The sequence below is a fragment of the Lepisma saccharinum genome, chromosome 3 (genome assembly GCF_977018435.1).
Source record: "Lepisma saccharinum chromosome 3, izLepSacc3.1, whole genome shotgun sequence".
In the NCBI taxonomy this organism is placed as follows: Eukaryota; Metazoa; Arthropoda; class Insecta; order Zygentoma; family Lepismatidae; genus Lepisma; species Lepisma saccharinum.
Genome location: NC_139231.1, coordinates 57,617,372 through 57,640,114, shown reverse-complemented (window position 1 = coordinate 57,640,114; position 22,743 = coordinate 57,617,372). Strand labels below are relative to the sequence as shown.

General features: G+C 35.7%; 1 protein-coding gene and 1 long non-coding RNA gene across 11 annotated transcripts in view; both read right to left on the bottom strand.

Annotated features, from left to right (window-relative positions):
• Positions 1–46: 46 nt before the first annotated feature.
• On the bottom strand, positions 47–7,424 carry LOC145985796 (uncharacterized). The gene is made up of 3 exons (XR_014441453.1): positions 7,178–7,424; positions 4,759–4,852; positions 47–150 (listed from the first exon to the last, which is right to left on the bottom strand). It is a non-coding gene; the product is annotated as an uncharacterized LOC145985796 (long non-coding RNA).
• A 4,867-nt stretch (positions 7,425–12,291) lies between these two features.
• LOC145985064 (uncharacterized) overlaps positions 12,292–22,743 on the bottom strand; it is a 210,026-nt gene continuing 199,574 nt past the window's right edge. For all 10 annotated transcript variants that reach the window (XR_014441396.1, XR_014441391.1, XR_014441393.1 and 7 more), the window contains one exon: positions 12,292–14,428. Coding sequence is in view for 1 of the 10 variants with exons in the window: in XM_083118621.1 (XP_082974747.1) it covers positions 14,405–14,428 (24 nt within the window). In the remaining 9 variants the exon portion in view is untranslated. The remainder of the gene's footprint in view (positions 14,429–22,743) is intronic.

Genomic DNA, 22,743 nt, shown 5'->3' with positions numbered 1-22,743 from the left:
AACAAATATAAAAGGATAAGTATTATCAAAGGAATATATATTTTTTCACAAAAGAGTCTTTATTTTTTTGTCTAAATACATTTTTTTGTTCAGTTGAAATTTCTGCAGACCACACTCAGACAGCCTCAGTGGAACAACATTCAGTTTTACCTGTAAAGAGAATAATGTCATGTAACATCAATTCTGAATTAGCATTCTGTGGGCAGAAATATAATTTAAAGAAACAAAATTTTGCATAAGGTCATTCCACATCAGACATCAGTTCAACCAGACCACGGTACCCATAATCTGAAATTTTCATGAAACTCGGCACATTTAATAATACTTTCATGGTGGTGAGAAACCATAGTTTTTCGGTCTAAGTTGTTCAGTAATTCCTCTTTCTTCCATTACCAAAGCCTCCAAGTGTGAGCTGCACTGTCCTGGAAGAAAAATTCTAGCTCCCTTACAAATTATTCAAACTTCTTTGAAATTTCACAACATTACCAAAATAATAGAAAGAAAATATGACAACGTATCACATTCACATTTTTGTACACCAATAAATTAGTAAAATATTACCAGATTTTAGGGCAAAAACAATGTTTACTACAATTTAGATTTTTCTTAGGTTTGATATATCATCTATCTAGCCCAGAAATAAAATAGATGGTGATTCATTCCTCCTCTGCTTTTTTTTAATGACTACCGGATTTTATACTTTTCACATTAACTCTTAAGAATCTAGATATCATTGAAGCACATTTTTTGGAGTATAAAATTTTAAATAGCGTTTTCATGGATGCCAGGAACGCAGGGCATGGAAGGAAAAGCCAAACTGGTGCCTTACTACTGGACCACCAGATCCACTTGGCAATTGGACAATATCTTCACTACTTGAGAAGCGGTTGGAAAACTATGAAGTGCTTTTTGTTGAAAATGGCTGGCTAGTGCATGCTAGTACCTTGGTATATCAGTAGCTATAATGTGCTCAAACACTACACAAAGTCTCATCCTAAACCGAGGGATCAAATCTAAAAATTGTACTACAAGTTACATTCCTCGTTAATTTTATTCCATGTATTAAAAAGTTATAGTAGTATTCAACTACTTTTTAAGATGTGTCTTTGTCATAGTAAATGTAAATAAACTAATATTAGTAATTATAAAGGTAAGAACAAAACATTCATGTTTGACCACAGGATGTTTTCAGGTAGGGCCAAGCACTGATTTTTTTTTCAAAAGGGAGGGGGGAGGCATATTTTCTCCATAATAGTGTCACTCCCTGAAAGAAACACAGTCAATTCAAAGTTATCATATTTCTGCAATATCCTTTTAATAATTCATTCAAATGACTGTGACTGAAATAAAATTATATGGGTGAAGTATGAAATCTTAAGGTGACACCTTCCTGGCATCCATGAAAACCTTATTTAAAATTGTATACTCCAAAAATTGATTCTGTGATATCTAGATTCTTAGAGATAATTTGAAAACTATAAAATGTGATATACTTTTTTTAAAAAATCACAGAAGGAATGAAAACACCATCAATTTTATTTCTGTGTAAGTTAGATTATATATATGAAACTTTACTTTAAAAATATTTGAGTTGGTGTTGCAACTTTCCCTTTAAAAAAATCGAAATTCTAGTAAACCTTGCTTTTGGGCCAAAACCAGGTAATATTTTACTAATATACTGGAATATGAATGTCACGTTTTTCTCTGAAATCTATATTCTTCGGTTAACGTTGTGAAATCTCAAAACACATTATATAATTTGAAGAGCGACAGAATTTTTTTCTTCTAGGACACTGCAGCTCGCACTGGAAAGTTTGGGAATGGAATAAAAGAAAAGGAATAACTAAAAGTTGAAGGGGTCATAATTCAAGGTAAATACCAAAAAAATCATGTGGTTTCTCACCACAATGAAAGATGAAATGTGCTGAGTTTCATTAAAATTGAGGATCATAAGTTCTCAAACCCCTTTTGTTGGTAGAAACCCTCCAATGGTGGTTGTATGACCATTTTAGAAAAAAACAACCTTATTAGTACATGTTTCTAGATATCAGAAACAATGTTCAAAAATATTTATTGTCTTTATTTCTCCTGGAACATCCTTTTTCCAACATTACAAAGGTGTTTTTTTTCTCATGTAGCAAATTACGGAAACCTTAATATCTCAAAAATCAGTAAAGCTAGAGACCTAAAACAAAATTCATTCTGTAGTTAATGAATCATACTTTCTATGTTATTCAAGTATGTTTTGCTCAAAATTGCATCCTAAGAACAAAAATTAAGGTGGTAATTTGGGTAACAAGACAGTGCCCACGGTGGCTCAGTTGGTAACGCGTCTGACTACCATGCTAAAGGTCCCGGGTTCGATCCCCGGCCGGTTCAAATCCGGGAACTTTTCTATACCGCGTTTGTTACAACCTGTCCCGGTTCCCGCGCTAGTTGCTCCCTGTCTTTTCTCGGTGCTGGGGAAAGTCAAAGCCAGGCAGCCAATTAAAATACGCAACGTAGCAACAGCGTCTACGTAAGCGCCTCTCTTCTGGCTTTCATTCGCTCCTCGCTGCCCAGCAGACGATTTTTTCCTCGTTTCTCATTGGCACCGAAACTGTTGAGCGCTCCCTAGCGCGGGAAGCGGGACAGGTTCTACCAAACGCGGTATAACGGTGGAAGCAGCCCCGGCCCCCTCCCAGCGTCGAATAACATGGGTACCGGGGGGGAAACCCCGGGGGGTAAAGGCGGTCAGGGGCGTGATGCTGATCACATCACCCCCACTCACGACCGGGTCAAGAAACATGGCCATTTATGGAATTTTGACAGTTTCGGTTTTAAATATCTCAGATGGGTCCTTTTGAAAAATTCTGAAATTTGGTATGGAGGAAGCCCTGCATGAACCTAACTCACAGTAAAAATCCCAACTTTTAGACTCAACTTGTTTGGTAAATATGACATAACATATGCGATCTAATTTGTGACATTGGTGTGTAATGTTAAGCCACATGTATACCTAGAATAATGAATGAAGCATTTCCTTTTTCTTTTTTAAAGTTGGGCTTAAAAAATCAGAAAATATAGTAACATAGGATTTTAATAGTTGACTTACCAGAAATTAAAATTACAAGGTATGACAATTGAAGATCTGTGAAATCCGTCAACTTCTACATGAGCAAAAAAAGTCACGGGCAATTGTTGGAAAAATGGCTGGCCCAGGAGAACTAAATACAATATTTTTTTGGGATATTGTTTTTAATATCTACAAACATGTACCAACATTTGTACTAAAAATGATTTTTTTTTCTAAAATGGTCATGCAACCAATTACTTGGTTGGTTTGACATGGAATGACCCAGAATTGACATGAAACTATCCTTGAGTAAAATAAAAGCAAGCCATATATTTGAACTTCTGCAACCCATATCTGTTCTACAGGGCTACAAAATATTTTTACATTTCAGTCTTAATAAATACATTGTGTGTTTGTTTGTTGCAGCCAACTGATAAGAGGACATGATAGAAATATGAGCAAAAGCATTCTTATGCCTCGCTAGGGCTTCTAACCAAAGGCCACTTTTTATTAACCAAAAATACCTTTGTTCATCACAGTTTAAGACAGAATATCGCACAAATTTCCATGGAGTGGTTAGCACATTGCACTGCAATGATAGGGGTTCCAGGTTAGAATCCCAGCCTGCCCATGGCTGAACTGCATCCATGAATAAAGAATTTCTAATAATAATAATAATAATATTTTAATTTAATCTTTACAATTAACAAAAATGTGGCAGAAAAGTAAAGTAATATAAACCAAATCAATCAATCATCACCGGCGGTCGGTAGATAGGCCTTGGTCCTCACGGGCTGTTGCGCCACGGGTTATTACTATTTGGAAAATAAGTTTGCATTTCATTTCATTTTACGAAAAGAAAGAAAATAAGGTATGACTGAAGATGACCGGACCCCTCTCAGATTTTCTTCATATTTGGCATACTTACTAATTTGAGGCCTGCTAATGATGAATCTGAAGTTAAAATTTGTCAGAAACGTCTAGAAATTGCAAAATAATTGTGAATTATTGACGCTAGCCCCACAAACCATTGACGTGTGGTTAGGTTAGGCAAACATAGTTATAATTTCATATCGTGGTAGTATCAGGATCTAGCAATTGCAAAATAATTGCGATCCATTGACATGTGGTTAGGTTAGTTTCAGTTAGGTTAGGCAAACATAGTTAAAATTTGGTGTCGTGGTAGTAACAGGAATATATATATTTTGCTTGTGAAACAAAAAATTTTGCAAAAATCGACGGTTACCAGCCCGAAAACTAATGCCTTATTTTAGCTTATTTTGCAATTCTAGACGTTTCCGACAACTTTTAACTTTAGATTCGTGATTTGGAGGCCTCAATTAGAGAGTATGCCAAATATGAAGAAAATCTGAGAGGGGTCCGGTCATCTTCAATCGTTCGGAAAATAACTACTGTGTTTACACTTGGCAAATATGGGTGGGGGGAGAGTTTTGCTAAGATTTCTTGCTATCTTTGACTTTACATGAATATTGTGGCTAGTGGCAGATATAAAAAAGGTGCTGATGCCATCACTGTACATTATGGAGTATATAATGGGAGACTACACTTTGAAACAAGCACAATAATGAATCCAGCAATGTGTAATTTCTACATGTTAATTTGGATCATCAACATAATGTTTTTTATGACTCCTTGAGCTAAAAAAAATACAAATTAGCCCATCACAGAACGTTATTACTTACTTGTTTTCTCTGTCTAGCCAAGTTTGTCCTGCACAAGCCACAACATCAGACACCTCTTGCTCTTTAGTATTTGGCTGGTGTTGGCAAACAGTGCCTAGAAGAAAAAAATCATAAATTGTATAAGGAATAATTCATTTGTATGCAAACTGAAATGCAAAATTTTCCATAATTTGAACCCGTTGACTAAGCAAGTAGAAAATATTGCATTTCACATAAACTACTTATAAAATTACAGAACAGTAAAACAAAACATTCTAGAAGTCTGACAATACTTCCAGTGCCTGCATAAGATACCATACTGCTACGCCAACACAAAATATAAAATGAGTGAAACATGCTGCTTATCCATTGCTGATTAACATGTATCTCTCATAACTAATAAAGAAGTACTAAAAAAGGTTCTAGCTGAATCACCTGGCAAAGCTAGTCACTCTATTATAATATACACTGTGTCCAGTCATGGCATGTGTCACTTTCAGAGGATTGCAGTCATTTAAACCAGTACCACATCTACTTTGTTTACAATTGCACTTCAATGTACATGGGCTATTTATTATTGAAGGGTTTAGCCACCAAATGAGAGCTGAACTAGTAAGAATTGAGTTTCAGAAGTAATTTAAAATTTGGCTGTAACTATTTTCACCAAGTGGTGAGAATACTCATGGAACTCTTTCACCAGGTTGTGAGAATAGCAGGAAGTACTGAAGACCAGAAATCACATTATAAGGTGTTTAATGATTTTTTTCAGTTTCATAGGAAGATTAAGTATTGCAAAATTGTAGAATTTATTGTTACAATAAATTTGAACCCTAGTGAAAGTAATTACCACTGTTTGGAATTTCAAAGTGCAACTCATTAGCAAATAAATAAAATCACGAAAAAAGTACCTTACACAAGGCATTTTTCATTTGGAACACTTAGAGCTATAAATGGCCCACCCAACCTAACCACAAAAGCATTTAGAGGCGTTTTTTGAAAACTAAAGAGCCCTAAACCTTACTTGCCTAACTTTATTAAGAAACCCCTTTGCATCATGCACACATGGCAGTAGTAGTCCGTAATCAAGATGGTAGTAAACAAATGGCTGATTGCAATTGAGAAGTACATGTAAGTGAAACATTAATCTCAAAGCAAAAACACAGAAAGTGATTGCTATAACTCTGAAGTACATGTGTAAACAGACATTGAACCATGAAAAAAATGCCTGTGTACCATAATGAAATTGTAATTAAACAATTGGAACTAGGACCAAACCATTTATGAATGTAATATTATCTTCATCACGTGATACACTAGTCCATACACGATACATTTTTCCAACTGCATGGTGTGGAGGTAAAAAAGTAATGATCGCCTGCATGTAAACACACACCAATGTAATCTTTATACCCACCAATAACTAAAGAATGTGTGTGACAGTGTAACAGGCCAGGTCAGGTCAGAGATTATTCGCATGCACAGATTAAAACCTGGTGAAACAACTCTAAGCTAGCTTCACTAGTCACTCTGTCAAAATTTTACTTAGGTGGATGCTGTATATTCCATATTTAGATCAAATTCTGATTACATAAGTTTACAATAATGTGACAATTATATTTTGAAGCAATGTAATCACAGAGTTGGGAAAAGTATTTCTTGTGTGCATTGCTGATTTAAGGTAAATTATCGCAATCACAAACACAAAAATTAGCAAATAAATTTAAAAAAAAATATTGTTTCTGTTACTTGTTCTTTCACCCACTTCAAGCTGTGGTAATTGTAATGCAGCAACATTTCATTGCGTCCTGTAAAATTAGAATCTGAATTATAGGAGCACCATGTAAATCATGCTGTGATCTTCAGTAGTAGCCTGTTCACTAAGACTCGAGCTACAATCCACACAGCTAAAAAAAAATCGCACGTGACAATGCTGCAGCCTTCGATTTACGTATCGAAATCGCAGAATGAATTTGTAGAAACGTATTTCTTATTAGATAAAAACTACTAACGTAACAACGTACGTAGTTCAAAGTATTCTACGCTTCTTCACTATGCACAGGGAGGTGAGAAACTTTTTTAAGAGGGCAAGTTTTGTACAAAATGAGGAAGGTGGTAATTATAATGTAACCGAAAAATGATACATTTTCAGCAACAAGTACTTTCCGTCTCTTCCATTCAATCTATTTTCGGTATACTATAAATGTGCACTGCTTATAGGTAAGCACTTTATTCCCTGTTATTTTAGTTTCATGAGGTGCGAGAAGTTCCATGCTTCTTCACATCATGGATTTTCAATTAAACAAACAAGACGAAATACTTCTTTAAACACTGGTTTGATAACGCCTGCCTTGTTTCCACTCACGTTCTCACACACGTTACGCAACACAGATTAAGTATAACACAATTAAACACACTTTGGTATTAATAATATTCAACTTACCACTCAATAAACAACATTATTCTTCATAAGATGTGCACGACTCCCGGTTAGCATTGAACGTAAACACAACATGGCCGCCTCAGAAAATTTCCCGGATGGCCGATGATGACTGAATCCAACGTTGCAATGTCTCCGAGACGTTCCAGAAACTAGACAATGAAACGATAACATTGCAATGTTTCAGAAACAAAACTGGGACTTCATGTGATGCTTTCTGTAACGTCAACGCGAAACCAGAATGTTAGAAACGTATATGAAAGATTGCAATATTTCTGAAATATGTCTGAAACTTGGTGTGCTGTATGGGATTATCATCATCTCTGTTAAGCTTGTTCCTTTTACCGGTGCATATAAATGCAGCTTCATAAACGTTCCTGTTTAATTTATTCCCCTCTTTCCTAATTACTTCTCTTTTTGTAATCCTATGTCCGCTCATTATGATATGTTCGGATAGGCCTGTTTTGGGTACTCCTTCCTTAATATCTTTGTCATGTTCATCCAATCTAGTGCGCATGTTTCTCCCTGTTTGCCCTACATATTCATTCCCGCATTTACATTCTATCCGGTATACCCCTTTTTGTTCTTCTGGGTTATCCTTGTTCCTCCCTCCCTTTTTATACCCGGTAAAATTCTTATCGATATTTCTAGGGGCCTTCATCCCACATTTTATGCCGTATTTTCTCATTGTTTTTGCAATCTTTTCGGAAATCCCCTTGTAGTAGGGGATTCCGACGAAATGTCCTTCATTACATTTTTCCTTTTTTCATCTTTTTCTTTTTGAATTTTGCTTTCATTCACGACAATCTTTCTCGCATTCCTAGCCATCCTATCTAATTCTCGGATATTATATCCATTCTTCTGACCCACCCTTTTAATCCAGGTGATTTCTCTCTCTTTTTCGTTGCCATTATTACACAGTCTTTCAGCTCGGATAAAGAAATTAAGGAAAATGTTCAGTTTAACCCCATTGGGGTGTTCCGATTTTTTGTTGAGGTACAGTTCGCCTGCCAGTGGTTTATGAAAAACACCTGTTTTAAGCCCTTTTTCAGTTTTGGTAATACTTAAATCAAAAAATTAATACTCCCACCTTTTATATATAACTTACTATTTGACAACCCGGTGCCATGTTTGACACCTAAAGTTTTTTATTTACCTGATGAAGGAAGTAGTACAGACTTCCGAAACGTCGTTTTGAACCATTCCTACTCACTCACGTAAGTTATTTTTATCCTTACATATATAATTTATTTATTTTTTGTGAGTGTGTGCATATGTGCACGCACGCAGCCTTTATACAAGATATCAGTACATCACCAATAAACTTTGAGGATTTTGGTTTGAGTTGATGTATTATGTCTACTTTTTGCACAGTAAGGCAAATTGGGACTGGACCTACAGTTTAAAGTGTAATCCAAAACTACTATGTGCCTCCACCGGGTATCAAACCCAGGACCCCTTGATTACAAGGTGACGACGAAACTTTGCACATTTTGGACCTCTGCGATGGCATAGTAGTAATGTTGTTGTCCTGTAATTGATGTGTCAGAAATTCGACCCCTGATGAAGGCACATTGTACAGTTGTATGGACCCCACTTTAAACTGTAGGTTTATCTGAGCATAAAGAGGATCTAAAACAAACTTCGACTTTGAAAAACAAATTTTGACTTTTGATTTTGGCAATTTCAATCCTAGGAAAACAGCATATTGTATCCTATGTGTATGCAATTATGCGATGAAATTTACGGTTACTACTGCCACTAGAAAGTAGCAAAATTTGTAGAACCATATGAATAGACTAGGAATTGAGTGACTAGGAGTGTTAGGAATTCCTTCTTTCATTGAAATGCATCAACACAGTAAGCAACATGTGTGTGTGCGGTGTAAATGCACTAACTGAAGGAAAAGGCTAAGATCAGTGACAGGGGTGGAGCCAAGGGGGTTCAAAGGGGTGCTTGCACATGCCTTAATTTTCTTCTGCACCCCATTCAGTGCCCTTTTTCAAAACCTATCTTCAACCAAAAATACTAACGCCCTTAGTCTCATATTATGTCATGTCGCCATATTGAGCACCGAATGTTAGGTATTGAAGTGAGACCTCTGTTATTGTGTACAACAGCAAGCACTGATCCTACTCTGAAAGAGAAGCTGCATAAACTTTCTTGTACAGGAGGCAGTCTCTACATATGTAAACATAAAAGGCCTATTATTTTCTTTCATCAGCATTGCTGTTGAAATTGTTTCTTTTTTAGTTCTTCAAGTAGTCTGTAGTTTTTGGCATAGGGATGTGACAACCTGATCGCCCAGTGGCTTGTTCACTGCAATTGGTCAACCAACAGAGCAAAATGATCAACATTTTGCTCTGTTGGGATTTATAGAGCTGACCTGCCATGGCTGTATGAGCATCCCACAATTGGCAGAAGTGGGGTATGGTTGTTGGACTACTATGTGATCCTCCCAGCTATATCCAAAGAATCCGCTGACCAACGACAGGTGCAGTCCTCCATTCATATTGGGGGTTTGGCGTAGAGCTGATAACTCTGCACAGTAAAAAGATATGTCGAGAATGAGCAATATGAGGCCATGGATGTTCCCAAGGTAAAATATTCTGGAGGTAAAATAGTCTCCCATTCGGATCTCCGGGCGGAGACTACTTCAGGAGCTCCCTGGACTAAGGATAAGATCTACATTAGGAATAAGGATATTAAATTAGGCACCTGGAATGTTCTCAGCCTTTACCAGCCTGGGGCATTTTAGTGTACAGTTAATGAGATATTAAGTATAAATTAGATATAGTAGCTGTCCAGGAAGTTAGGTGGCCATGAGAAGATAATTGTAAAACTAAAAATTATACTTTTTTCTATGGTGTACTGAAAATCATAATTTTGGAACAGGCTTCTTCATAAATAATATAATTATCTCGGCTCTTAAAACGGTAGAATTTATTAATGATAGAATATCATATGCAGTTTTACAAGGTAGATGTGTAAAATTATTTTAATAAACATACATGCACCAACGGAAGATAAAGATGATAATACTGAAGACGATTCTACGCAGAGTTAGAACAGGTCTTTGATAAATTTTCCCAGTATGATATCAAAATTCTGTTAGGTGACTGTAATGCACAGACTGGTAAAGAAGACATATTTAAACCCAGGATTGGTAACGAAAATCTTCATGAGTTAAGTAATGATAATGCTATAAGATTAATTACTTTTGAAACGTCAAAGAATTTAATTGTGAAAAGTACCACTTTTAAACATAAAGATATCCATCAATATACCTGGTCTTCTCCAGATGGTAAAATTCAATCAGATAGATCATATTCTCATCGATATAGAGGTGCTGACTGTGCCAGTGACCATTATTTAGTAACCGACACTATTTACAACTGTGTAATCTGTCCTGGTACTCCTGGACTGTGTTTGCATCCATGTTTTTATAATTATCACAAACAAGTAAAGTAATGATTTGAAAATAATGTCAGTATGTCATGTAAATAATACGTAGAAGTTTTGATGTACCAATATTTTGTTTGCTGTATGTACAAGTAATAAGTATGTAAAATTTTTATCTCTAAAAACGAAAGCAATTATTTGTATAACATTGTATAACATAATAAATAATAATTTTTAACAACTCCCTCAGAATTGAATGTTGTGAATGTAGATAAAAACAAAAGTATCAGTGGGCGCCTTTCAGCACAGAGCAAGGAAATTTGATGCTGTGTGCTAATGGCGCTGAAAGGCGTCCACCGCCATATTTGTTCATGATGACTTCCATAAAAAAAAACGTGTTTTATGTTGTCTAGTAACTACAAGGAACCATAAAAGTACATAATGTGGAAAACAAAAAATTCAGCACCTGGGGTGAGTATTCAAATTTAGATCAGCAGTGAACGTGTTAAGCAAATGTATGCACACAGCTGAGGTTGAAATGTTCATCTTGGAATTGTCTCTGTACAATGCCAAGGGCATCAGGGAGTGGATTCCATCTGGTTGATCAGTCCCTGCCTTCTCACAAGAAAACAAATGCTCTTGTAGCTAAAATAAGGATTTTTTCTTTGGTACTTAAGACTACCCACCTGAGAAAATATGCCCCCCTCTGGTTAGCCAGTCACTTTCCCATGTTGTTGATAAGGGTAAAATGCTGTCTTTTATGCTGCAGATTGGAGGATAATACCTGGATATTTGAACACAACATTACATAATGGTCGACAAAATGAAAGTAAGACACTATTGTTAGCATTGTTGTTTAAATACACAAGAGCCTTGCATTAGCACTGTTGTATGTCAGGATGCAAGCTGCTATCATTGGAAATTGTTAGTGTGCTGTGTGAACATGCTGAAGCAGGTTGACTATCTACGATCGTGACATGAATTTGTCCAAAGATGCCTAGCATGCAATTTTAAAATTTTTGATGGTTCAAGATGTTGGTGGAGTCAAAATTTACCAACGTAGGAAGGATGTGTATGGGAATGAGGTTATGTTGTTGCAAAACAATGTTGCACTATCATGTGGCAGGAGTGTGGCAAGATTTGCAGAGGTGCTTCCTCTGGAAGCTCTGAACCAACTGCCCCAACTTCATTCCCCATAGCCACAACCTGTCATCCTGAAACTACCACATCTTTTGGCCATTAAAAAAAAGCTCCAAAGGGCTACTTGTCCACTAAGGATGCTAAGGTTTTGGATGCCATTGAGGACTGGTTCTGCAGCGAACTACAGCCATTCTTCACTCAGGGTATCCACATTTTAGTGACATGCTGGGGCACTTGCTTGAACTGACAAGGTGACTATGTGTAGTTGATACGTAGCCCATGTATCACTGACTTCATGTCTGTTCATATCTTCCAACCAGTAAACCATGCTGAAAAAAAAAATCTCACTTTCATTTGGGCACACTTATATTTTGTGCCTGTCAGTTCATAATAAACTTGCTGATATTTCTACTGTTTCTTTTATGTACAGAAGGCCAGTCTATTTTAGAAGTTGCACTTTACATTTATATTCTTCATCTCTGTATTGTACCTCTTAATATGTTGGGTTCATCTGTTCTCTTATAGAAATCGGTATTGATGATATTTCATTTCTGTAACTTTATTTTTTACTCTTACAAAACTACACAAATATTACAATGCTTGATACACAGGAAAGATATAGCACATTTAAAAAATAAAAATCTAACAAAATATGGCTATATCACAGAGTATTAATTTATGACTAGATATATCTAGTTAATTCATGAACAATACAATTAGTAGTTCCATTCCTTTACCAAAAAAGAGAGAGAGAGAGAGAAAAGAAGCAAAACATGTACAAAATGTATACAGTACATCAATTTTTAAAAACAATGGAAATATTATGAGCCCTTTAAAATTTCAGATTAACAACACATAGAAACTGAGTAGATGCCAGAACCAATATTTATGCATTTCAAATATCAACAAGAATTAATGTTAAAAATGACATCCGTTATACAATGCCAGTTACAACATTAATCAACGTGTTAGTATTCAGGAAGCTCATTTTTCATATAATTAACAAATGTTAATTATATGAAAATAATATTGACTAATGTTGCTGATTGATTTCTTAACAATGTTAAAATAACAATTGATACAATGGTAATTACCCATCTCTACCCATGTTTCTTTAGGAATTTTTATAAAAACCATGAACATTTTTGTGGTACCAAATTATAATGTATATGAAATGAACATTTCCAACCATAATTATGAACATTGTTAAACACTATTGGCAGTGATAAAAATTAATGTTTCACACATAAAAAAATCAATAAGATTGCTGTTTTGAGTTCATCATTTGAAAGTGGACTATACACCACAAGACATAATCAACAGTATCCGAGAAAATAACATATCAGAAAAAAAAAATTACACATTCTAATGCTCCTTTTATGAGTTACCCAGTTACAATTTGGCTATGTAACATTAAATATCACAATGGTACTTGAAATTACTGTGAACATTTTTTCCTCAATTCAAACCAAAATTTAACATAGAAACCAACCACATGACATTAAAAGACAAAGCTATTTGTGTGGTATGAAGCAGAACCTCAAATCGTCACTAAAAAATGCAACTATTAAATTAAATGATATACTTTCTTATAAAATTATTTATTTCGAAGTAAATGGCTTCTTCCAACATCCTATTGTCTCTTAGTTTTCTACATTTCTTTATGTATAGTAATCGCAACTAAGGCTGAAATGCTATGCACCAGATTTGAAAATGGAAACTGGTGAGAGTTTTTCCAGATTTAATTACCTTCCTAACCATGCTTTTTCTGTAAAGGGTTGACAGGAATTAAAAAGTAAATGCAAGTTATTAATCAGCACAAGAATGGTTACTGGATTTTTTTCCAGTTATCAGATATTTATTGTTCTGTTATATAAGCATCTAGTCATGTAAATTATAGGGATATCCAGATTATATGTTGCTTTTGAAGTGGATATTGGGTAACGAAATGTGGATTTTTTTTTTGCAGTTCCTACTAGACACGCAAATCTGGATAAATTTTATCAAAAGTATGAAATTATTTTTTTTATCCACTTGTCAGGAATCAAGATATTATGTATGTGCTTATTCATCGTGCAATAATGAGATATTCATCATCTAATTATTCACACTATCAAGATATCTATCACCTGAATTAGCAAATTTTACAACAGATAATCACGTGATTTGAAATCCTTTTCCATCAAGAACTTGTGCACCTAGGAGGTGTGAATCCCAACACACACAGCATAAAACTACAGTAAAACAGAAAAAAATAAACACACAAAAAAATATCACACACACCATGTGATTCACATCCAAGGGAGTATCAATAATGGGACATTTTCTCTCAGTTTTTCAAGCTGGTAGTTGAAAATATCTTCAACAACTGGAGTTCTTAAATAACCTCTGCCATTCATTGTATGTAACATTCATGACAAACATGAAGGCCGTTGAAAATAAAATACCTAATAACAAATGCAATATAACCCACGGATGATAACATAATATACCAGTGATGAAAAGTGATGGCATGAACGTCTCGATCACATTAGTTTGCACTTTTGTCACAGATATAATAAAGATAGAAGAATATGCAATGTACCTCAACCACACTGAATGTGATCTCTAGATTTGCACTTCTCTTGAAACACAATCTTCTCACATGCCACGTCAATAAAGAGCAGATATAAATCATTTCGCTTCCACTCACCTTCTACTGACGTTAGTTATCTGAAAGAAAAAGTAAGTGGATATTAAGGATGGGCCAGAGCATTGGTGGATTAATGGGGGGCAAAGCAATAACTGAGTATTATGAAAAGTGATAATATCAATATATCTCAAGGAGAAAATATAGTTTGAGCAACATAAAATAGAAAAAAATTATCAAAAGTAATATAAAAATGATAATATTAATATGGTTACATGTTACCTACACTTCAAAATATAATGGAGAACTTTGTAATTTGTTTAAACTTTGTTGTGAAAAATGTTATTTGTGTAACTACAGAACACTTTCTTCTTAAACAAGCTGTGCAACAAAGAAACGTGTTCTGCTACAAGAAATTTTCTTGGCACAAAAGTTTCCAAAAAAAAAAATAATTAAGTAATCTGTTATTTTTAAAGTGTACACTGTGATGAATAGTACAGAAATTTTAGGGTAGGGCATTTTTGTATGCCACTAAACATGGATCTCGAAGTCTACCTCGGACATTACTTGCTGTAAAGGAAGACTTTGCACCACAATAGTCACATCACTGGTGGCATAGGTCAACAGTTGTTTGACACTTTGATCGGAGAATTATTTTTCAGTAGGGCCCGGGGCTTTATGTTATAACATAATTTTCATTAGGTATCAGATCGAATACTGGGGTGAGATATTTACGTATCTGATGAAAATCAGCTGAAATAGATGAACTTGATATGGCATATTTTGACATTTTGTATCAATTTCACGTTTTTACAACAAACTTCTTCAATTTTCTTGTAACAAGACATATTTCTGTATAATTTCGTAATTGTCTGCATATAATTTGTTAATTTATAATTTATTCTTTGTACCTTTAGCACAACGGATAGTATGTATGTAACTTGACAAATCGAAATATCACGAGAAATATGCATCAAATGAAAAAATGTTCCATATGAAAGTATAATAGTATTGTGGGGGCAACCTTGAAATGTTAGAAAGGAACCCCTATTTTTTATTACAGATTCAAATTCGACATACAAAAACACGTAGGTTTTGTCCAACACATTTTGTTCCATTCGAGATAGATAGATGGCACCGTCCTTTCACCTTTCACTATCAGGGTGCTTGGTTTGGGTGAGTCCCCTGACCTCTCACCATCGAGGTGCTTGTTTTGGGTGAGTCCCCTTGCCTCTCACCATCAGGGTGCTTGTTTGGGTGAGTCCCCTCGCCTCTCACCATTGGGGTGCTTGTTTTGGGTGAGCCCCTTGCCTCTCACCATTGGGGTGCTTGTTTTGGTTGAGTCCCTCGCCTCTCACCATTGTCAGGGTGCTTGTTTTGGGTGACTCCCCTCGCCTCTCACCATCAGGGTGCTAAATGCAATTATTCCATGCAATGCTCGAAATGATGTCCTCGAACTTCAATGCATTTGTTGATCAGTTGTTCAAATGATTGAACACAACGCAGAAGTGTATCTGCATCAATGTGTGCGCAAGCATTTCTCATTCGTTCGATCATGTTTGCACGAGTTGTTGGCATGTCTTGATAAACACGTTTTTTCAGATATTCCCACAAAAAGAAATCCAGCAATGTAAGTCTGGCAATCTGGCAGGCTAATGCACCAGACTGCCTCTACCGATCGAACGACCATTGTACATGAGGTTTAATTCCTCCCGTGCTACTATTTATTGCATTATGTGCTGTCGTAGTGCAAGGTCTAAGTCGTCAAGCAATGTCGGTAATTCCTCATGCAAAAACGTTCGATATTTGTGCTTGTCCAAAGTACTGTCAATAAGATAAGGACCAATCAGTTTGTCACCTATGATTCCACACCACACGTTAACCGACCAAGGATGTTGACATTCAACTTCATGCAACCAATGAGGGTTTCCCACACTCCAATAATGCATATTGTGATGATTAATCTGACCATGCTTTCTGAAGGTTGACTCGTCGGAGAAAAGTACTCTATGACAGAACTGCTGGTCGACTAATATTTGTTCGCGTGCCCATTCACAAAACACCATTCGATTGTGAAAATCATCGCCATGAAGTTCCTGATGCATGGACATGTGATAGGGATGAAATTTGTGATGTTTCAATATTCTCCAAACACTATTGCGAGATATTCCTGACTGCGATGATATTACTTGCATACTCACCTGGGGATTATGAGCCACCGTGGCTAGGACTGCAATTGCATTATGATCAACAGTGGCAGTTGCTCTACGAACCCTTTTTTAGGTTGTATATTTCCTTCGGCACAAAACTGTTTGACAACTCCAACAAATGAAGAACACGATCATACTGTCAGGAAAACGTTTCGCGTAAAGGGTCACAGCATCATTGATGTTCCTTCTGCATTCACCATAAACAAGGATCATTTCAATTTCTTCTTCTATGGATAGATAATCCAAGATGTTGAATACCCCACTTAACTGTATCGTTTGACTCTTTGCGTTCACACTGCACTGACCATACAATCACTGACTACCGAGAGCGTGAGCACAATGCTTCTAGGCCACAGTGTCCCTTCTCACACACTTGCCAGCCACAGCATTTGCGAAACACAACCAACACGTTGCCCTTACGGTGCCATTTATCTATCACGAATGGAACAAAATGTGTCAGACAAAAATCTACATATTTTCGGACATCAAATTTGAATCTGCAATAAAAAATAGGGGTTCCCTTTTAACATTTCAAAGTTGCCCACTGCCCCCCCCCCTGGGGTGTGGGGGTTGGTGGGGTTCGTTCATTGTATCATAGGTGACTTGCCCCCACAATACTATTATACTTTCATATGGAACATTTTTTTTTTGTTTGATGCATATTTCTTGTGATATTTTGATTTGTCAAGTTGCATGGGACACCCTGAATATTATCGATGGCAGGATAAGGAAATTACAGATAAAGAAATTAAAAGCAGATGCTGTTTCTTCTTACCAACTAGCGTAGAACAATAATACCCCTTCTCCCCTTTTTTTATATCCGATGGATGATTGATAACTGTGCATACATTATTGAGGGAAAATGTTCTCTGTCAAGTTTCAATTGTTCTCATTTATTTACCTTTTTTGTCGCTTCTCACAACAATCAGTCAAAAGTAAAAATAACATTCAGTACATTACAGCCCCCACTCTATCAGCAATCGAGTACGGGAGTTTCAAGATCACTTGTCATTTGAGCCAGGCAAGTATCAATGTGTAGCAATGCAAGTGAATAGAATGCCTCCTGTAAAAGAATCTATTACGGCATGTGACATTTTTCCTAAGTGCATTAATTGCATGCTTAAATTCAATTAAAATTTTATATCGTCATAAAAAAACTCTCACAGATTTCTTCATCCTTCAGTACGCTATTGCGTCATGCTAATGTTTAAGATATGGTTGCCTGAATTGCCACTAGAGGTCCTCGCCATACTTTGCCAGGTTGTGTGATTATGCACGAACACAGCTCTGCAAGACACGGGACGTGTTGCCTCGCAAAATATCTTTGCTTCCAGTACTCGTGACCTAGAACATCTGTGTATGTGTCTTTATCCTTCTCTTGAACCATGAAACGACTAAGTTGCTTTCAAAAGAGATTACTTTTACTTCGAGAAACAGCATGAAGTACCTTAGGCGGTGTTAAGGAAGCAGCATGTTTCAACTCTGTGGTTTTGAAGATAGTGTTGATTTACGCGAGAACTTATTTGACAGTGAAAAGTGATTGAATGGAAAATATACTTGACAGTGTGTTTGACTGAGCCCCATTCAATTTGGTTGATCCCAAGTCGTGAGGAAACTACAAGGAATGAGAGGTGATGTTCTGCCTAAGAAAGAAGAAAGGGAACGACAGAAACTAATACGGATTTTGTGTTAAAAAGAAACTGCATTCATTCAACGGAGTGCCTTTTGCTTTTGACGATACGAAACTTATAAAAGGATATTAGGATGTCAGAGGATATACGTGGTTTTGATCGAAATACCAAAGTTTCGATCGCGTATCAATCCCTAAGATTATATGTCTATTTTATTAAGTCTCTGAATGCTTCACGTTGACCAGGGCATTCACTTGTTTTTCAGTTGTCTCAGCCTCTGAGGCATGTTTACAATGCACTGTGTTGTGCCATGCAAACCTCCTGAGCATCCAGGAAATAGGTAGTTTCTTCTGGTTATGGAGTCAGCGGTTTGTATGGTGGCAATTAAAAAACACGATTCGGCATAGAGGAAGAGCTCGATGGCCTAGTGATAGAGAGGTGAGACTAGCTGAGAGGGGACTGACTTTTTGATTGGAGTTGAGAAGGGAGAAGTGGTCAGGAGAGCAGTAGGACAGAAGAGAGACGACGCTCTGGTCGACGAATCGTGAAGCCAACAGAGGACTTCGTATATTCTATACAGCCTAAATTCATCAGATAGACAGGTAATTATCCTAACACCCAGCCATGATTCAGGTTCAAAGGTTCACAAAACCCAACGAGTGACCATTGTCTTTTCTGCAGTTTAGTTCCATAATTTTATTGTGTACCTTTCGCATTGCCAAGCGTTAACTCGTCATGCCAATGACGAGTGCTCTCATCAGAGGATGAATGATGAGTAATTTACATCACCCCATTGATTAATTGGTTAACCTTTTGGTAAGATCCCACGAACTTCACGGTTCGTCACGTGGTGGAGTTGCTAGGGCTTCTCATTCATTTTTTCGGAAATGCGATGAGAAAATGGTTCGTTACGTGATGGAGATGCTTAGGGCTTTCATTCATTTTTTCGGAAATGAGATGGAAAATTGTCAACCAGTTTAAATTCAACCCTACCGCAAAAATTGACACATGGTGGAGTGCTTGAGGTCTTTTCATTTTTTGGAAATGAAAAGAGGTGCAGTTAATTATCAACCAGTTTTAAATTTAACCCCACCCCAAAATTTTGCTAACTTGTTTAGTTTTTTTTTAGTATGTCCTTGCCATATTTTTTTTGAAAATACATAGGGCTTAAAGTTTTTTTTAACATTAATGGGGGACGAATATTTGATGCCATGATAGATGTTTTTTTCTAACATGAGGATGAATTCGATGAAATTTATCGACCTCAAGTCTGGGTCGGTAATCAGCGAAATGTAAAAATGCGGAGGAAACTGCGCCCTAGCTCTGTTGCAGTTACCCACGTCGGGCTGGCGTTTTGGTATCAGGTATGTCCGGCATTCCGCGTGGCGGAAGGTTCGAGTCGGATTTTAGGGAGGCCCATTTCATCAAAAATGTGGCCGGCCCAGGGACGTCCGTGGACGATTCCCCATCAATCCGCTCCTGGTAGCGCTGTGGTTTGTTCGTGAACCCGGTACCATGGCTTCGACAGATTCCCACCTGGGAAATTTTTACCATTCCCAGAATTTTAATAAGGTAGGAGAATAAGGCATTTAGATTCGATGATTTCTTGCATTGACAGTGATTTTAGAACATAAGAAGTAGGAAATTTTTTTTACACGATTTTGGATACGAAAAGTATCACAACGTTGGTTATGAGGATTAAAATAATGCAGTAAGCCAAAGTAAACAGCAAACGATTTTTACCTTTAATATTTTAATTAATTAAAAACGTGGATTAAAAGTGGATTTTAAAGTTATATCATGAATGAGGAAAATAAATTAGAGTTTATTGACTCTGACTCGCTGGCACTATGTGCATTTTAATGAGTCATAGCAGAGAGTATTCTTTTCTGAGTCAATATTTTGTTATTATTATTAATTGAAATTTTTTAAAAAATTTAATTCAAATTTGGTTTAAAACTGACCGTAACTTGTAAATGATTTAGAATGCTTGAACTATGACTGCTAAGACAATTGCAACAAGGATATTACATTTTTATACATATACAGTTTTGGGAACGTATAAGGCCCCGAGGACCACTCATTTATATTCTTAATGACTGAAGTCTCCTAGCACCTCTTGAAGGGAGCTTAGATTAAGGAGATAGTCACTTGTCTTATGTTACCTTAACTTACGAATACATTGCCTCAAAATTTTCAATTCATGTTAATATGTAAAGAAACGAAACGCTAATTATATTCCTCGACACGCTGTACAAATGAGTGTACCGTGATTTAGGATATAAACTGCCCGATTAATTAAAAGTTCTAGTTGAGAAGTAATAGATGTATAATTAGACTGCAGTGACGAGAGATGTCCGTACACAGGTAAGCAGTAGTGACGAGAATGAGTCCGTACACTTATATACATATACTTATATGCTTTAAGCAAAGTTAGGCACAGCCAACTTATTTTGAATAACTAGAAGAGATTTAGGAGGGCTTTACACGGCGTGGATGTTTCTCACATATTAACGAGATTTTTTTGTTATTATATATTTATATTTTTTTTCTCTGTCCAAAACAATGTTTTGTTTGACAGTTGAATATTTATCCTTGGCATGTTATAGGTTCGAATGTTAGAAACTTTAAAATGTAGATTGTCTTAAATTTTAAATTATAAATATTGCAATTTTACTCCAAGTTACGGCATTTAGTAAAGTGAAACAGGTTTAACATTTTAAATCCACTTGTGTAACATAATAATTGATAATAAAAATGGCACTAATAATATTAAAGGTCAAAAGCAGACTTATTACTTAATAATGTGCCTTTGGCACAAAAGTTTTTTTGCAGTATTAAAAAATACTAGCTCAGCGAGTACATCACTAGAATTTTATAGTTACTCTTCAGAAGAAGGTATATAATTATATTAGCAAAGTTTATTTTAAGCGCCAGTTAATGAGAATATTTATTTTATATGAATATGTAGACGTCGACGTCAAGAATTTTTGCGCAAAATAACAAGTATTTTCCTTCGGATATTGGATCATGACCAAAATCCTGGAAATCCATTCTGCCATCGCAGAATGATTATGATTAAACCACAACGGTTTTAGTTTCAAGCTTTGCCACAATAATATGCTAAGCATATTTTAGAATGAGTTGAGAGAATTAAAGATTCTTCAAGTTTTAGTGATGTTAGTATTTTAATGCATTTAAAGATCGCATAAATAATAATTATTATTTTATTTCAGGTAGTCAGGAATAAATCAGTTTCAATTTTCCAATTACCTTGTACCTCAGTACGGTTTGATTTATTTTAAGTACTTAAAAGTAAAGATAACACCTGAAATTAAATAAGATAAATTTGCAGTAAGTTTTAAAATACGATAAGTTAAACAGTGCTAAAAATTTAGAGAATAAATAAATTATATCAAATAAATAACTTAAAGCAGATAAATTGAGCCTAGAATCATAAATAATTAAGTTGAGTTAAAATACCTACTAATTTAAACTAGGCAGGCTTAAAGTACGTGTTAGTTTTGAAGAACTGTTTGTTTTGATTGCCTAAGCAACATGAAAATCATTGCGATTTTAGTTATTTTAAACGGATTTCTTCCATACGTAAAAGCTTCAAATTTTATTTATCTGTTGAAAAAGTCCTTTGACTATCCTCATAATATTATTACAAGTTTATTATTAACATCATTTATTATTAGTATTTTTATAATTTTCATAATTTGTTACGGTAAATGTCAACGCAAGAAATCTATTACTTATAACCATGAGTGTACCAACGAATTAGCGTTAAGTCAACTTAATAATGATCCACCGTCCGTGGAACAGCTTTACGATGACGTTGCATCGATTGTTGAAGTGGTACCATCCAAAACAATACACCCGCCAATGCCGCCTCCACTGCCCCAATCTGTTATTATACAGCCCAGTATACAAGAAGAAGTTCAAGATTCATCCCGAAATATAGTAGTCACCAAAGACGACGTTTTAGATTTGCCGAAGAATATTGTATCTGTTAAAGATAGAGTTCAGAAGTTTGCCGTAAGCAAGGATCCAAGTTTTGTTCAAAACAGCTGCAAAATTGAGAGTGAATTGAATATTTCACCCCGTGTCCAGACAATTGTAAAAGTTAAAGATTTATTTGTAAATCAGTCTACAGCAAAAGTCGAGAAAGTTCCAAGTTTTACTCAAAAAGCAGAAAGTAAGCCAAATTCTCAGGTTTCCGAACCTGTTGTATCTTTTACTGATCACAGTTTTTACGATTATATGTTTGCCTAGAATTTTATTATATTCATTACGTTTTAAATTTTAAGTTATAATCCATTATGGAGATTTTATTGTATTTTATGCAATTGCTAGCACCTTCCCAAGTTTTGTTATTGTACGACCACGGAAGTGTTTGATTTTTCAGTCACGCTGACATAGCGCAACATTTTTCTCTCCATCTCGCCTATGACGTCATTTCAAAAGTCCTTGACTTCTTTTAGATTCTCGCAGCTCTTACTAAACCTTGTTCGTAATAATTTAAAGTTTTGTCAACATTAACGCGTTATGCAG